This window comes from Thunnus albacares, chromosome 8 (genome assembly GCF_914725855.1).
Source record: "Thunnus albacares chromosome 8, fThuAlb1.1, whole genome shotgun sequence".
Classification (NCBI taxonomy): domain Eukaryota; kingdom Metazoa; phylum Chordata; class Actinopteri; order Scombriformes; family Scombridae; genus Thunnus; species Thunnus albacares.
Genome location: NC_058113.1, coordinates 4,922,631 through 4,941,471, shown reverse-complemented (window position 1 = coordinate 4,941,471; position 18,841 = coordinate 4,922,631). Strand labels below are relative to the sequence as shown.

Here is an 18,841-nt window from a genome sequence, read left to right as displayed (position 1 = left end):
TTGGCCTAATTAGGACTCCAAAGCAAATCACCATTTAATGGTGTTGCATACACTATAAACATAAAGATATTGCCGTTATGGTACTTGTGTATACTGTGTAAGGAAAATCCTTGAATAGGTGCAAACTGTGTCCTCCATTTCTTTGAAAGCCTCTGGCTTGAGTTGTGTTGTGTTTGGTAAAGCATAAAAATAACCTAACAAGTATAATGATCTCAGACTCACTAGAGTCAGTTATCATGCGGTAGGAGTAACAACACCATGCTGTATGTGGCATTAGTGCTGCACAATTGTTAAGCAGCAGAAATTGACAGATTTTAAAGGACGGGTTCACAACTTTTCAAATCTGTCTTAAAACAACAGTCAGGTGCTCAAATGAACATCATAACAGGTTTTTGTTGCTGTAATCATTCCTCCTGTTCATACTGACCATTAAAAGATCCCTTCATAATGCACTTACAATGGAAGTGATGGAGGACAAAATCCACAGTCCTTCTGTGCAAAAAAAGTATTTAAAAGTTTATCTGGAGCTGATATGAAGCTTCAGCTTCCAAATGAGTCAAATCAAGTAGATATCTTTCAACGTTACAGTCTTTTTAGTGCCAAAGTCCCTCTTTTTGTTACTATTTGATGCTAAAAAGACTGTAAATGTGGCAGATATCCACTTGATGTGACTAACTCAGACTGCTGAAGCCTCATATAAGCTTCAGATCAACTTTTAAAAGCATTTTTGCAGAAAATGACTGTGTGGACACATTGTGGATCTTGGCCTTTTTCATTTACACTGAAAGCACATTTGAAGGGGATCTTTTAATAGCCAATATGAACAGGAGGAATGATTACATTGAGGAAAACCTCTTTCACTGTTCATATGGACACCTGACACTTGAAAAATTGTGAACCCATCCTTTAAAGAAATGTGCTCTTTTCAATGGCTACATCTCTAAACTGGACACAACTGTGCATCTAGCTTTGAGCAGATTTGATTAACAGCAGCAACAATTTTATCACCTCACTGACACAGTGACAATACTGCACACATCCCCTGTCTGATTAATGAACAGGCTTTCACGCGGCTGTCCAACAAAACACAACAAGCCCTGTTTGTATTTGCTGCTGTGGGATCACAATGTTCACCGCCTAAGAGTGACATTTGTTGCACATGTTTGGATGAACAAAAACACTCGCACTCACACACACCAGAACCCGTTAGTGTGACTCTCAAGCAACAAACCACATGCACATACACTATTACGGGCACGTCATAAGAATGTAATGCAGGGGAAGAACAATGCAAGGCATTTGTGGAGGAATAAGCCATGGCATTGGTCCAATAAACAAACAGGGACTTCCTGCTGCATGTGTCCTCAATGGGAGGAAGGAACCACAACCCTTACCCTTAGGCCTGAGAGAGAGTGTATGTGTGTGTGTGTGTGTTTCAGTAAGAGATACAGACTGACAAACACAAAGATTATGATTTCCACAGCATACCATACACATCCTTAATAGACCTACTTAACTGCCCAATTCAGTATGAAGTGCTGTTTTTTTTTAGGCCAGTGTTGTCTTAGCAACCCCTGTATGGAATCAATAACAGGAAGATCAGAGTGAAGTGTCAGCTATAGAGCTGGAGATGATGATGATAAGTTAACAAAGTCTGAATTCCAGCTTGTTTACTAACTGTGTGCAGTGAACGGGGAAAACCTACCTATCAGTGCTGGTCATGGCCATGCATATTTAGATTACAGCTAATTTACTGCCCACATAATCATATAATCCATACCAGCGAGGTTGAGCATAATTTGCAAAACAAACTCACCAAATAATTGTAGCACATACAGTAGATTCTTTGAAATGTGTTGTAAAGAGGAGAATTTGGTGGCTGCATTCATCATCATGAGACTGGGACATGACCACAAGCAAGTCAGGCAAGCAAGGGAGGATCAAAACATGCCAATTATAAAGGCTGGTTCAGGGAGCAAGGTCGCTACTTTTGATGTGTCAGTTTTACAGCTAATGCATACAGTTAGCCTTTGTAGTTAGTGATGAAGGGGGTATTGGTTAGCTGGCTGGTGAACATGTATTGATGATTTGTATAAATTAAGAGATGAAGGTTCACTCAAATGTCAAGAAACAGACTTTCTCATGTAGCTATAGTGGTATCTACTGTACAGTATTATACAGAAAGGTTTGGTTTTATGTGCCCAGCTTTGGCTGTGAGACTTCTGCCTCTACCCCAAAACAACACAGGTAAGTGGAATTTCATTTGTGGTGCTTACAGCACGGATAAACAACTTTGTAGGGGAAAGTCCCCTCGTCGCTTCTAATGCAGACAGTACAAACCCATAAAAACCAGGACAAGCTCTTTCCTCAACCCCCTAGGAATGCTGACCAATAAGACATCAGTCGGATTTCTAAACTTTTCACTCACCAGACCACACACCACATCCTGCAAACAGCATCGATTGAGGTAAGAAAAGCCCTCATCTCCTACATGGCCCGCAACCATCACCCCACCTCTTGCTCTCATAACTCACCTCTAGGAACACATACACACACACAAACACACACACACACACACACACACACACACACACACACACACACATACTAGTAGAACATGGCCTGGACCCCTGCCACTGAATCAGCAGAGCTTCGTTAGTGGTGCTAAAAACCAGTCAACACAACAAGATGTGAGATGTTTGGAGCTCTTTGTTGAGTGGATCAGTTAGAAATAATGCAGGGAGGAATATCTGAGACCCCAGCTGTTTTTTCTTTCTTCTTGCCCTTGCTTTTTGCCATGCTGGTTGAATGCTTGCTAGTCTGAAGATGTGATTCGGAACAATAGGAGGTGAAACCTCAAAATCTAGAGTCATGAGTGACCAATGAAAACTAGAAGGGCTAAACCAGGAGCTCTCCTCTATTGAGAAATGTCCAGATCCAGACCGGTGACTTATTCATCATTTCGAGATCTAGACTCCAGATTCTCAACACAGCACATCTAATGCCATCTCTGCAAGAGGCCACCCCAAGTATTTCTACAAAATCTCTATTAACTTGCTTAAACCCCGGTGCTTTCATAATTGGTAACTTCAATTGGAAATTCAGAACTAAGTTGTTGTACTGTTGATTTGACTCACTGCTTCTAACGTATCAGTCATTTCATCTGTTTATCACGCATCATTCATTTCAATCATTCACAAGTCATAGCCTTGTGTACCAGTTTCCCCTTTCCCTCATGTGTCTTGTTTGTAATATGTAGTTGTAGTGTTTTGCATTTGTAGTTGTAGTATTAGTAATAAATGTGTGTGTAACTAAAAGTGAACTTGTGCTTGCATCTCAGTCACTTAACCTTAAAAGACCATATACCCTCACAAAATCATAATTAAGATTATTAACAATCATAGTCCTAATTGACCTCTCTTGTGTGGCCAACTAGGAGAACTATTTCCCTTTTATTACACATACTCTAGTATGAGTTATGTTGTTGGACAAATTAACTTAAAATTTGAGTCATGCACAATAATAATTCATAATTCCCCCTTAAAATCACAATACTATTTGAGTGCACACATTCCTTACAACATTTATAAAACTGAAAAGCTGCATCTCTTCCCAGAATCAGTTTCCTCATTTCTCAGGATCACCACAAATGAAATTCACCAGTCATCTGACACAGGCCTGAACAAAGACAGCAGGCATTGAGAAAAAGTGGATATGTTCACATGTTTCTAAACACATATGAGAACCCTCCCGAAAATGGGCATATGACAAACGTTTAAGTCACACAGACCCTTGTGGACCCTTGCAGCCATGCAGATGCTGAAACTATAAATGGAGTTTACTGTGGGTAAATTTCTATGCAATAATTAAAATAATTACAGATTTGTAAAAATTTAAAGTATTATTTGAACAGAGGCAGCATTCTGTATTACTATATTAACTATCCCTTTAGCTTTGTTTTGTGGTCCTGTGTCAAAATATAGTCTTAAAGGATAGTTTCACATTTTTTCAAGACCGTCTTACTCACACGCACATATGTACACCGAAACAGTTTTAGCTTGATGTAATAGTTCCTACTGTCTACTAGCTTTGAAGAGATCCCTTCCTTATCTGCAATATAAGAGATGGGGGACAAAATACATATGATCCAAATTTTATCTCAAGTTAATATGAGACCTCAGAAATTAGTAGAGTTAATCAAATCAAAGTGAGTATCTTCCCTCTAAGATTTCCAAATTCACACTTAATGTTACCCTGGACAGTGTTTCCTGACTGAGCTGTGGTAGAGGGACAGTAACATAAAGAGGGAATTTTGTACTAAAATGACTAACTTTGAAAGAAACTCACTTGAATCCATATAATTGATTAATTGTTCATGTAATTTTTCAAGAAAAAATGAAACATGTTTGATGGTTCCTGGGTCTCAAATATGATCATTTGCTGCTTTCCTCTTTTCTCGCATAGGCTCTAAAAACTCTGGTGGCCAATTATTATAGTTTTCAGATAGAAAATAATCAGCTGAATAATCACTTCTGAAAATAATGTTTAGCTGCAAAATAACACAGACTACGCAAGCAGGGTAGTATTTTAGATTTAGATTACTGGATGGTTTCTTATTTGGTCGTAGGTTTGTTCCAGAAACCTTAGAGACAGATGTCTCAATACCCTGACTGATCAAATCAAAAAATTTTAACACAGCTTGAAACTACTAGATATAAGTGAGAAAATATGCTCTTTGCTCGAAGTGCAGTGCAGTCTCATCTCAGCGATATTGTCAAACCTGAGGTGTGAAAACTGTTGAAGCATAATCTGTTTTAACACTTGGCCGCCCTTCAGCCTCCCACATTATTTACAGTAGATATGTGCAGCCGATAAACGTTACAGTTTAGTCAGGGGGCGGGAAGAAGAGGAATATAATCTGCTTTAATAATACTGTAACATAGAAAAAGAATAAATGGCCTAACCCAAAGAACAACCCACTGAGTCTACCTCACTGTCATTCACTACAGAGGTGTTCTGTGTCTGCAGGGCCTGTTCACCATGTGCTGGAGATGTTTCTGATTTGAGTTAAACACAGACAGGAAACCATGTGTCTGAGCTCTCCAGTGTGGCTGCCCTACACAACCACACACACATGCAGAGGCAAAGACAGACACTCAATTTTTCTTCTCAGCACTGCTAGAGGCAGCAGCCAAACACACAGCGTAGAACGCCTCTAGCTGCATGTCAGCGACCACACTGAGGATTCCCCCGAATGATGTTTACGTGTGATGCAAACAACACGTTTCCACTTCCTGTTTGTGATGATGATGCATTCTCCGTCATTCCATGAGACAGTAGCGACCATAAAGAGACCCACTAAAAAAAACAAAAAACCCCCAAAAACCCACCCACAACTTCTGTTATGCGTGCGAACAGCTTCAAACACCAAAATACACGTACAGTTTCCTTGTCAGTGGCTGGAGAAAAAGTCAGTGAAGGAGGGGGAGGAGGTGAGAAGACAACCACGGAGAGGAATAATGATATATTGATAAGTAAAAGAAAAAAAGCAATGATTGACAAATTTCTAGTTGCAGAGTTTACAGTTAGAAGAAAAGGAGAGGCAAGGAATGACAAACCAAGTGCTTGGTTACTCATTTATAGCTGAAATATGAGGAAGGACTGCGGATATATTACTCTGCTAAGCAAATGTTGGAGGTTTCTGATAAACTGTGCAGCTGTCCGAACTGATAACCAACTGATTTTATAGCTGGTTAGCCAGACATACAGTAACAGACATGCAGATGTGTAAACAATGTCAAAAGTGGCTGTAATTTGCATGATTAGTCTGTTTTTTCCTGTGCAGGCAGTTGCATCAAATACATTCAGAGCAGGTGTGAATAGACAAACATACTGTACATATTTAAAGGATGAGGCTAGCAATATTCTATATGGTTCATACTGTCATTTAATTGATCCTACTAATAAGTATTATGTGTGTATCCAAAGTCTGATATATTCTTATTCCTCTGTGCTGTGGAGCTTCATTGTTGTACAAAACCTATTAAAAACACATTAATAGGACACACTGTTGCACTGGGTGACATGCTCCTTCATTACCATGAAGACAGTATACTTTATTTTGACTCAATTCACCACACACTGTCCTACTGCAATAAATACTCACTTGTGCACCAAATGTGTATTAATTCATGGCTGAAAATAATCCCCAACAAGTGCACACTCTGCTGCAGTCTGCTGCAACATTAGCATTCATTTGAATTTGTGTTTCGGGCCACCTTTTAGCTCTGTTTTGGCCTCTACCAACTCCTTAGGGGAAATATTTGCTTCTTTAGATGCTAAATGCTCCACTATGTTCACCAGCTGGTCAGTAACTTTGTTTTTCTGTCGTTTGGGCCTGTGCGTGTAGTGTACAGTGAGTTCATCAGAACTTGTTCACTAAAAATAGCTGCTTGCTTCATTTGAAACGTTGATGAGAGTGCTGAGAGTGAAATAAAAGTCGTGGGCCGTGAACCACAACAATGAATGAAAGATGCTAAAATGCTCCATAGAGCTGAAGGGGAACTACAGAGGTAATTCTCTGAGGTTTGTCACTGCAAGTGACCCATTATCTTTAGTCATTTGATCCATGGTTATAATAAATAAATTGATAGTGCAGCTTTAACCTCGTTATCACACCACATTATCATGTACTTACTGGGGGAGAATGACAGTTTGTCGTTACACTCCTCATCAGTACAGGAGCAAAAGTGAGCCATCCCAATTGTTGTGTTCTTCTCCTTCATCACACAGGTGGAGCTGTTGTAGTCCTCCAGCATAACACCATACAGTGGCCTGGATGGATCATGACAGAGTGTTTCCATGGAGAAGTTGGTCTCATTTTTCCTCCTGAGAGACAGGCAGACAGACAAAGCAGAAATGTAATGAACAATTTATACTCAAATAGCTATCTAGTAAATCCCATCTAAGAGATGAAGACAGTTTTCTGCTCTCGGGTACCTACCAGATAGCGACACAGACCTCGTTGCGGTCAGAGCAGGTGGATGTGATGGAGCAGTTGGACATGCAGGTCCCTGTACCGTTACAGGAAGAAAGCTCCACATCACAAAACTTACAAAGCTGATTCATAGGGAAAAAGGGGGGCATACCTGCAGAACACACACAAAAATATCCATCAGGTTGGCTTCATGTTTCAACAGTAGAATTTACTGAACATATTCATTTAAGGAGATAAATCCCATACATTTTTTCTTTAAAGCCACTTTGAGACAAACGTTACAATTGTAACCCAACTACCGTACACCTGAAAAGCAATTCTCCACTCATAACCAGTTGTAACATGGCGAGGCAGGCCTGTCAAGCTTTTGATTTCTCAACATGTTGAAGCAGTGTGCATGGGACTGCAGTTAGAGCAATACTCTGTTCAGGTAGGATTGCAGTTTCTTTTTTAACCCTTTCCAAAACCAATAATACCATGAACAAATATGATAATACAAACAATAAAGCAAAAATCTGACTTCTTGCTTGTCCAAGTATGTAAGTTAAGCAGCTAAACAGGGTTATGTTAGAATGAGTCTGATATCAACAACAATGCAAGAATAATGCTTGTTTTTTATTTCCATGTCTTTTTAATGGATCAACAACTTGTGAAGATGCTAGCTTTTTGCCTGGGGCATGTAGCTTTAGCCTCTGTCTTTTAGCACAATATCCTGTATCTAGCCATTAAGTAGTGTTATCTCATTATATTATTTTACATTATTTAAGACCAATTTGGGTTCTCCTTTTAAAATGAATAAAATATTAAAAATCAGACAGAGCCAATGTTTCAATCAACTCATTTAGCTAATGTTAGCTTAATTAGCTAGCAACATCTGATAAAATCTTGTCATTTCAGCTCACAAAATTGATGGTCAGTGGCTAGAAATGAAAAGTACGAAACCAAAAACCTGTTGTTTCAAAAATCACTTTTCAAGTTCTAAAATTTCAAATAACAACAACAACAACAAAAAAAAATAATCAAGAATTGAGTGAACGTGGTAAGTCTGTCACTATTATCACTGTGACTGCATTATATGCCGTGTGAGAACGGAAAACTTGACAGGTGTAGCAACAGTAAAAGGAGGCAGTGAACATGGTTGTGTGGTTAGCAAGACTGTCAGAAGTCATGCAGCAGATTAAGACACACAAGACACATCAAACCAGGTTTGATACTTTAAGCCTATACTGTACAACAGCATCAGCTGCCTGAATCCCACCAGGTCAGGACCACAAACAACTTTCAACACAGACAACCACAACCAGGTCAATGCCTCCCCTGGGCTGCACTGCTTGTACCTAGATTGACTACCTCAAATGTAATGGGGCCGAAGGAAGCCATCAAGCCATGCAAAAATAGGCAACAACCACACTGAACCACCAACACAGTAAACCACAGCTGAATCAATAGGATGCCTGTGCCAGGTTACAGTAATTTCTTAGATCAAACCACTTCAGATACATAACCAAAAGCCTTTGAATCTTTGAAATGCCTTCAAAATGACTATGTAAAAAGGGATTTCCTGAAAGAAGCAATAAATCAGGTTCATTCTTTTTTAAATTCACTTAGGCATCAAAAATAGACTGTGGAGTGTTTTCTAATCTGTTTTACTGTTATGAGTGCTGTAGGATTTCTGGAGGTAAGAAAGATGAATGGAAAGTTCTGTTAAATGTGAAGTCAAATCCATCTAACAAATGATTCACAAGGTTTCTAAAAAACATGTCTACCAGTGGATAATTATAAATGTAGGTGCAGACTTAGAAGTGGTAACTCCACATGACAATTGTTTGTCATTTACTCAATGATCTTTTCCTATTTTAGAAATGTCACAAATGTCATTTGCAGCCAGTTATGTTTTCATTTTTGCTTATTATTAAAGGAATAATTGGCCCTCGGATATAGTTTCATTGTCAGATATCATCACTCTGGCTGGTTGAAAGGTATTGCATGTGGTACAGTGGGTCGCGTGCTGCCTGGGCTGGTTGCATAATCAGTAAAATCTTATCCCTGTCATTCTCCTTAGCATGCTAGCAAGCCGCCTACGCCTCTCTGATCTCCTGACCTGTTCAGACCTGCCTCTCTGACTCTAAGCCCCTTGACTGGTGGCCTGGGAGTGTGTGTAAAAACCCTAACTAAGCCACATTGGCCTGTGTTAGTCTGAAGTTTACAGAGCTTAAATATGCATTTTTAAACTATGTTTTTTAAGCTAGAAAGGGAAGGAAGGGAAGGTTTCTGGTTGACTGGAAGACTTTTGTGTTCAAATAATCCTGACTTGCAGGGTGGTATAGAGACTCTGGCATATACAGTAGGGTTCAGGTGTTGTGGTGTAGCAGGGCGGTTTCAGAGTTATGGAAACCCTCCTTCAGCTGGGAGGTCTAAATTTAAGCCTCTATGTCGCCAAGCATCTGTCCTGGTTCAGCTTCACTGAGCAGGACTCTGAACTCCTTCCAGCTTTGTGCCATTCTCATCAGTCTAACCTACACTCCTGGTTGGGATGGATAGCAATGAGGGTTTCAGGTTCTGGTCCTGACGTCACACCCCGCTAGCAGCTGTATTATATAGCTGTTCTTGTTCCTCAGGTTTACTGTCAGTTTTCTAAAATAAATATCTGTAATACAGCACTAGCTACCTCTAAGAAAAACCCTAAGAACCTAAGAAGAATCCTGCAATCTTCTAATGTCATCTTTAATCATCCTCAACTTTTAGCTGTTTTTAGCTGTAGCTCAACTCTCTAAAAAATGTCTGTGCATTTCAGACCATATCTTGTCTTAAGGCCGAAGTCTGTCAAGCTGGTGCCATTTTGGTGATGGTCTTGGAATTTGAGAAACAGTGTTTGTGACCTGTTTTTAGTATAGATTTTTAGTAATCTGTGTTATTATAAATGTCAAGGAGGCTTTAATAAGGTTTGTTTTGTCATTTTGAAACAGGCTCTTATGTTGCACTGAGCCTGAAGTGTGGGATACAATGTTCTATTAAACTCCATCTGATATCAGTATCTTAATTCCACTGAGTGAAATGTTTCAACAGTACACATTCTGGTATTGTAAGATTAGCGATTAAGAAACTTAAACAAACAAGCACTGTGATCAACGGATATCACATGATTATCATTTCAGTCAAGAAAAACATGTCTTGTATGAATTGACCATTTTTAGCAAATGCCTTAACAGCCAGATTTGACAGGAAAGTCTTTTCTCTTTGAGCAAGGAGGTGAAACAGCAACAATGATTCTGCTCAGGAGAACTAATTTCCCCTTGATAAACACATACATGAACAAAATCTTAGTAACAATACCAAAAGTACAGCACATACGGAGAAGGTTGGGGTGGTGGAGAAAGCGTTGGCATGAGGGCATCAGCATAGTAATAGTGAAAAGTGTCGGGTTGCAATGGCTATAAATATGATTGGATGTTAATTTTCAGCTGGTAGCCAAACTGTTGAATGAGCCAGTGATTGTGAGACATGAATGAATCAGCTGATGCTGATCAGCTAATGCAAGTGCAACTTCAATGCTCTGACTGAACTACCGTAGGGCTATGCTCCATTAATGGTTTCCATGGAACTAACTCAGGTCAATTTTGGTCAGTTGTACTGTATGTACAAAATCAAAATTAGCTTACCCCTTTTTGTCATTATCAACAGTGTTAAACTGTGCAATGTAAACTGTTCAGATAAAGATGTGGGTCAGAGATGCAGGTACATACTCTCATCACATTTTTTGACTTAAGAGACTCTACAGATTTAGAAACGAAAGAGATGTCTGATACCACTTAACCATGATGAAAAAGGCCCCTCTCTTGCAAACAACAACAACAACAGCCGTCACACGTCTGAACCCACAACATAGACAAAACATCTGCATGAGTTGCAGCCTGTGCTATCGTAATATCAACTGACATAGTACCACGTCTGCAGTCCAACGGTGAAACCCGACCACAGGAGGGCTTCAGGTCTGACATGCATGAATTCTCATTATCCTCCGTCATGTCGTTAAACTCCACCAATTCTCCTTTAAGACCCAGGCTTCCCTGATACAGTATGTGTTTATCTGGGTGGGGGTGTGTATGTGTGACACCTGATCATAGTCTCATAAACCGGGTTATTCATTTAATAGGAAGCACGGTTAATATACTTTCAAGACACATTCCGTCACATAGATTCTAGTTTGGGGCAGGACAGGGAGCGTGAAATAGCAGAGCGCTAACACCCACACACAACCTCAGAGACAAATAAAACCTGCTGATTTAGTGCAGCAAAGTGCCACAGAGAGTGAATGGATCTGAATGAGTAACAGGGTTTGAATTACACTCTGTGCAGCCAGTGAGCTCAGTAAGTGCTTCATAGTGCAAATTAATCTTTATTGTATTGTTGTGTAACATTGATTGCACATTAAAAGCTCATTGACCATTAGCTTTTTATGATTAGGTCAATTATTGTTGAGAAGAATTCAAGGTGAAAGATGGGTGAAACAGCACCCTAAATGTCCCCATTTACTATCTTTTCTGGATTTATGATAAAATAACAGTGCTGTTGATCTTAAGATAGTTAGAGGCTGCAGCTTTACACCCTTTACTTTGAAGTTCCAGCAGATTGTGCCGGTGCAGAAAGTTAAAGGGCAACTGCGCATAAAGGTCTGTGGAGGTATGTGGGTCATTGTTCCAGCTGCTAAAGTACTTTGACTTTCTCTTTTATTACTGAACTTTTTCCTGCTGCAATTCCATGTGTAGGAATTATAGTATGAAAACACAAGTGACTTCAGTGCATCACAGGAAAGCGTGCACCATCATTAACCGTGCTTTTGATGGCTCCTGAAGGGGCTGTAATTGAAAGTTGAGGTTTCTGTGTGCTCCTGTTACTGCAGGAGGGAAATCATGCTACTGTGACCGGCTTCCGTCTGGCAGTCAGACCAATGAATAAACTTGATAAATACATACCTTCTGCATTTTAGCACCAGGTTCAGATGCAACAGGAACCAATATTATCCTCTAAATGTCAATAATGCTGTGAGATAAAAACTGTCCAAAATATTCTGAATGATATAAAATGTATAGTATTCACAATATTGGGGAAAAAACATGCATGGTCAAAATAACAGAAACACTTAAAGGTGTTAAAGACAAGGTTGCCCTTTAAGCCCATTCCTGTTTGCTATCATTTTGGAACCCATGGCTCAGACTGTCCATCAATTTTCAGGCCACAAACCTATGACAAACTCCATACTTATGCCATTTAAATGGATAGTTTGAACAATTTGACATTTTGATACATATTCGGCTTCATATTTGCTGTACAGACATGTCAGTAATATTTATCTCATTTAATATCCATCCATCTAATATTTGTCCACCTCTTAACAGCCCATTAGAAACATACCAATATCCATCATTCCATCACATCCTATGTCCACTAACATCATCTAAATAACAAAAAATCTGTTTACTGGAAAAGGCAAACTCAAATGCAAACTTATTTTTCTGGAGCTACTGGAGAGCAGAACCAGGCATATCAGCATTGAAACTCCAACTCTCGTCATATAAAAGCTGACAGAGCACCTCATCCAATCAGCTGAAAAACCATCCTCTATTTCCGCCCCTCTCGTCTTCCCCTTCCCCTCTTTTTCCAAACCACTGAGAATGTGAGCTCACAGTGGACGGGGGGACAGACAGGAAGACTGACTGCCGTTTATCACCCGTTCACAGGAAAGGCGGCTCAGAACTGTTCAAATGTGAATGGAAAAAGTAAGAAATCTGCATACCAGGCAGGAATACTACAGTATAGGCCAGGGTCACTTAAGCAGTAGGTCAGGTTTCAACAAAATGAGCTTTAATGTATCCACATGTGATACATTTCTGGAGCCATGCAGCATGTCATATAAAAATTGACAGTATTGTGCTACTGGGTCTACTTCTGTCACCAAAATGAGGGGAGACAACTGGCAAGAGGCTGCACAGGGCTACATAACTGCCACAGCGGGAGGCTCGGCTCTCTCCCTCTGCTCCTGAAAGTTATCCTCCCACCTCTCTAACTCCCTCTTAATCCACCTCTCTCAGACTTGGCGCTAATCCTCTCATTCCTCCTGTCTTTATCTTCCTCCCTTAACTTTCTGAGGTTCCCTCTCTCTTTCTGCCACCTTCGCCTCCATCACTCTTTTTTTTTTGTTTTTTGTTTGTTTTGACCCAGTGATTCAGTGAAGCGAATTGAGAGGGGAGAGGGTATAAGGGATGTTGGCTAATATGGTAAAAATCAAAGGGAGACACTTTGGTGAGGTCAAAGTGGGTGACCCCTCTTCTCATTTCATGCCCAGTAAAGTCAGTGTAAACACTATATGGAATCAGGGCTTTGCAGGACCCCGCATATGTAGATGTATAAGGGCTCTCTGAGGATGTAATCTAATGCAGCTAATTCAGCTTCAATAATATACCTGGGAAACTCTTATAAACTCAAAGAATCACCCAAAATACAATACCTTTGCGGCCAAAAGAAAAGACTAACCCATTCAAAGTTAAAGCTCTCTTCTCATCCAGCCTACTGTTTTCCTTTGCCTTTCATTTTTGAGTGGCACCTTCAAAATAGCCGGCGTCCGGCGCTGTCTTGGCTAAGCACAAGGAGTATGAAATACACAAGCTGACTGTGGCCTCTGCCCTGACACAAGAGAGAGAGAGATTCCCTAGAAAGGAAGGAAGGAAGGAAGAAGGAAACTTCCTGTGACAGCCCACCAAGCGGATGGTTATCAACATCAATTGAAAGCAAACAAAGAAAGAAAAGATCAAAACACCAAGGTCCGGCCCCGGTGTTTGGATAACCAAAATGTCAAGCTGCTCTAGCACTGGGAGAGTGGTGAGCAACTTCTTCCGGCCTGAGGTGCTCTGAAGAACTTAAGGCTGGAATAACAGGGAGTGTGCGCAAGTGTGTGTTCATGTATATTTGTGGGAAGCACAGGGGCATATGGGTGGACATTTGTATGTGTCTGTGTGCATATGTGTCTGTGTGTCTATCTGTCAGACATACAATGCAGCAGGACCACACAGTCCTTTTGGTATGTGGGATTTCCAGGTTCAAAATAGGCCCCACCGTGGGAGGAGGGCAGGAACAAACAGGAGAGACAGAGGGAAAGGGGCAGAGAGGAGGAGAGGAAGAAGAAGAAGAGGGGAGAAGGGCATGACGGATGTTTTGCTTTTCAATCTACCCAACCTGTCAAAAAGTGTGGGGGCATTTCTGTGGTTTATTGAAACTGGAAGCATGACCGTAACACATGGGATTACAGTTCACAGGAGGGAAACTGGATTGCTGCTTTGCAAATGACTCACAAGAACACTTTCTCACAAAAAATATCTTTCACTATGATCATGTAGAAACACAAGTGGTTTAATTCTCACGCAGGTACCAGTGAGTCAGTCTATACAAACTCATGCTGTGCACCCAAACTTTCTTCTAATCCATAGAGCCTTATTTTAAATTCAAGTGGAGATCCCAACGTTTACAAAGATAAATATGTAAATTTTGAGTGAAATGTGTATAAAAAGTCATAGGGTTTGAATATTTCACTCAGTGTAAACATCATGTAGCTTCAGAACTGCAACAAGCTGATACAGGATACATATGATGCTGTAACCTTTAAGGGGCACCCACATGATTTCACATTGCACTTTCATAAAGCTGTGGGACTCACAAAACAGAGATTTGAAAAAGAAAGGTCAAAATCAGAGCAGCAGAGGCTGTGCTCAGTTTCTAATACAAGTCAGACTCCAAAAACACTGGATCCTACAATCCCCATAATGCAACTCAGTAAGAGTGTCTACACATTTTTTAAACTCCACATCCCAAATTCTTAACACAAGCTTTCTGTTAAAAAAATCTGTCTCCAAGATAACCTCACTGACGTCATCAGGATTATTTTTTTCAGACTTAAGGAAGCTCCTCCAGAGCCACAGAAGACATTATACAACTGTTTTCACATGCTGAGTAGTTCTCCATGTCACATGTAAACTGATCTCAATGTGTAAAATTGGTGGAGTCCCAAAACAATTCAAAATGACATCTCAGCAATTACACTATTTTGCACAAAACAGCAAAATCTTATGGACACAAAATGTTCAGACTAATTGTTTTGGTTTGTGTTTTTTGAGATTTTGTTTAAGTTGAGCCTTTGCTGCAGTGAAAGTGACTGATATTTAGATGATTATTATTACACTTTATACAAGCAGACATTTAATACAAATTCTTTAGTCAGGTCAGATTTTATAGAAAGTCCTGTTCAGGCTGCTGTGGTGAATAAAAGATTACGTGATAGTGGAAAAAAGACTATCTCATATGCGGAAAAACACTTGTGCAGATGTAAACAAGAGACTACCGTTAGTTAATGTTAAGAGTAGCCAGCAGTGAGGAGCATAGCTGAGCTGTGTATCAGCCCGCTGTATGAGTCACCTGTTGCGCCTGGCTGTTCTTTGCTCTCCGGAGAGCCATGCGTAACGTCCTGAAGGGAAACTTTCCCAGGCTCGTTACAACAACAGCCTCCAAGTTTTTGGTTAAATAGACGAACACTGACAGAGGAGAGGAGCGTGGTGATCTTGTGGCAGGAAACAGACAGCGAGCTGTTTAAGCATAAGATATGCGTAACTCACCGGCAGCTCCGGGCTCCAGCAGCACTACAACGAAAAATATAGATAAAGCTCCCCGTAAAGATAAAGAACCGCGCTGTCGCTTCATGTTTCTGTGTCCTCCGCCCAGAGATTCTCATTCAGATTAAAGGTAAACCACAGTCCAGTGGAGGAATGAGTTTGGTGTGTCCGCTGTGCTGTGCGCTCCACTCCGCTCAGCAGCTGGAGACTCACTGCTGAACCATTCATACACGCACACACACTGTACACTCATACACACACACACCCACACACACACGGGACAGGAAACAGGAGGGAGGACTCTCTCTCTCTCTCTCTCTCTCTCTCTCTCTCTCTCTCTCTCTCTCTCTCTCTCTCTCTGTATGTGTGTGTGTGTGTATGTGTGTGTGTAATTACCTATCCAAATAGTGGAAATCGGAACAGTAAACAGCTCTGTATACATTTACATAAACTCAGGGCGGTGAAATGTTGCCAGCCAGCTTTCTGGAATATCACAGTACCTCCACAGATTTTCACTAAAGTGTAGACCTACAGTTAACAGAGTCCCAGCCTGAAGGAGAAGACATTTCACATACTTTCATACCTCAGAATATATGAGTGATTTGTTTCATGATTTTGTTTATACAAACAAGGCCAAAATGTCTGTACTGTATGTACCCATTAATCACTTTAAATAACAAGAAATATTTAAAAAATCTGTAGGGCATATATCTGAAGACATTAGCAGTATGATTCTTCAAAAGTGTCCAAAAAGGATTTTTAAGGCTACACACTGTGGAATATACAGTAGCCTATATACGTTTCTATGTTGGGAAATTAAAGGGGGTGGACAAAATAAAAGAAACATTTCCAAATAAATCACACCATTCATCACAACACCACAAACTATTACTTGATAAACTGCACAGGATCAACAAACAATGATCATTGATAAAGGTTGTGAGGGAGCCTGACCAGAGTGGATAAAAAAGGTGGTAGGACACAGACTCAGACTTGTTGAATGAGTAATAAAAAGAGATTTATTCTGTCCAGTGTGACAAAACAAGTGTCTCAAAAAAGAAATGATTACAAGCAAATCCAATTTAACTGGCTTAACTCAGGATAACTCAAACTAAAGCATGATCATGTGCTCTTCCTAAACCCACATCTCTTCTCTTAAATAGGCCCACCAATTAACTATGCAGAACCACGTTTTTTGCAAGGGTGTCCTTTTCCTTATACCAACTGGCATATAACAATGCTACTTGTGTCAGTCAACAATGTTTACAAAAAACACATCATCCACAGAATAATCCTCATTTCAAGCCGAAATAGTGCAAATCATATATATACTAAACCAAACATTTAACCAAGTAAAATAAATCACCCGATAGTTGGTCTAACCCAGTGACATCACTAGTGATGTCAGTGAGAGTATATAAACAGGAAGTGGTTGGGTGACTCCCCCTTCCCCTCCTGGCAAGCATGGTGAGTACGGTGCAAAACACAAACTAATCTATAACTCCAGAAACAACCAATGACAAGTATGGAAAGAAACACAAAGTCTAATGGGGACAAATGGTGTGGTCTCACCAACTTTGTCACGAAGGTAATTTGATTTGATATTTAATTTTTATATTTGATTTGCTTGATTGAACAAAAAACATTGTTGAAACAAACAACGAATTTCTCAATTGATTTTCAAGAAAATGTATTATATTGTCATATGTTGTGATATAAACTTGCATATATTATGAGAGGAGACAATTCATATCACCCACCCATAGTATACAAATATGGACACAGTGTAGATACATGTCATTGTTGACCAATCTAACACAATGTCTGCACAGGCTACGTAGAAAAAACTGCATGCTAGCAGCAGCGGCTGGGGCGACTCTGTATGTCTCTACACGGTGCATTCAGGCACAGTACTGTGTTTTGGCGGCTCTCAGTGATCAATATGCAATCACCACACAGCCTGTGAAACATTGTGTAAAGCTGGAATTATGACCCTCTGATGATATACTCAATATTTTTACAAGTATAAAAGATAGTCACACAAACATATCTGAATGACGCCTGTGCACATTTCAAACATGCAGCCTGGAGAAGCATGTTCCAATCCATCATTACACTACCTCCACAAAACACATTCATTCTAAAATAACACCTGAGGGACAATTGGGACACTGGCTTGTCTGCATATGTGATGGATGAGATTGCTGACTGATGGCAGTGTTGATAGTGAGCTGAGCTGTATTTTGATGGCAGCACAGAAACTGAGCCCAGTGACATGATGATAGTAAAGCCGAGCCTGTCTGTCTGGTCATATGAGGCAGCAGGTCTGGACATGCCGCTCTCTGCCAACACTGGAACTGAGCCACACACTCTCTGGAGTCTCACAGCCCCTGTCGACCCCTCTCCTCAGCAGCCCTCTGGAGCTCTGGTCTTTCAGCCACAGGTCAGGGCCCAGTGGGCCGGAGCCTTGTTTGGTTTTGGGTCCCACATGACAGCTGTAGTAGAATATGTTTTATGGCCCGGGACTTTAAATAAACTCAGTTTGGCCTAATGTCTAAAAAGCGGAATCCTTTTATATTAAGCAGGAACTTGAAGGAAAATTCCAGGGTTTACAACCTGGGTCTTATTTTGGTATTAAAATAGCAATCTATTCTTAAGAAACTTAGAAGTTTCTATTTCCTTTGGAACAACTAAAGGATTTGTGTGCCTTATTTTAGTATTGCCTATATGTAATTCTGGCCGTCATTGCTATTGGTTATGAAAACATTTTACTCACCAACTAAGTGCTGAGATTTGGTTTGACAGGGATTCCAGCTTTATTACAGTCCACAGGTAATCTCTAGCCCAAGTTATCAGGCAAAATGTAAATAAATCCAATGTAACCCCACTAGCTGAATGATAGTCCAGGGTATTTTAATCCAGTGTGTACACATATTGTAACTACATTAAGTATTCAAACTGAAATGATGAAGTGCTGCTCCAAAATCTAACATTTACAATGAGCAGTTTGGGTAATAACTTTTAATTTTCATATTTGAATTAAAGGGAACCTATTCTGCACATTTCCAGGTCTATTTTTTTAATCTGGGGAACTGGAATATCTACTGGAATATCTTTGCATGCTTTATAGTTAAAAAAACTCTTAATTTAACTCATACTGACCCTTTATGCAGCCCCTCAGTTCAGC

The 18,841-nt window shown here is 40.1% G+C and overlaps 1 protein-coding gene across 1 annotated transcript in view; it reads right to left on the bottom strand.

Annotated features, from left to right (window-relative positions):
* tgfbr2b (transforming growth factor beta receptor 2b) overlaps positions 1 to 15,886 on the bottom strand; it is a 43,540-nt gene extending 27,654 nt beyond the window's left edge. Inside the window, exons 1-3 of the mRNA XM_044359669.1 lie at positions 15,658 to 15,886; positions 7,004 to 7,148; positions 6,698 to 6,888 (exon numbers count right to left, since the gene is read on the bottom strand). Of these exons, the coding sequence (XP_044215604.1) occupies positions 6,698 to 6,888; positions 7,004 to 7,148; positions 15,658 to 15,742 (421 nt within the window). The 5' untranslated portion in view covers positions 15,743 to 15,886. The remainder of the gene's footprint in view (positions 1 to 6,697; positions 6,889 to 7,003; positions 7,149 to 15,657) is intronic.
* Positions 15,887 to 18,841: the final 2,955 nt, after the last annotated feature.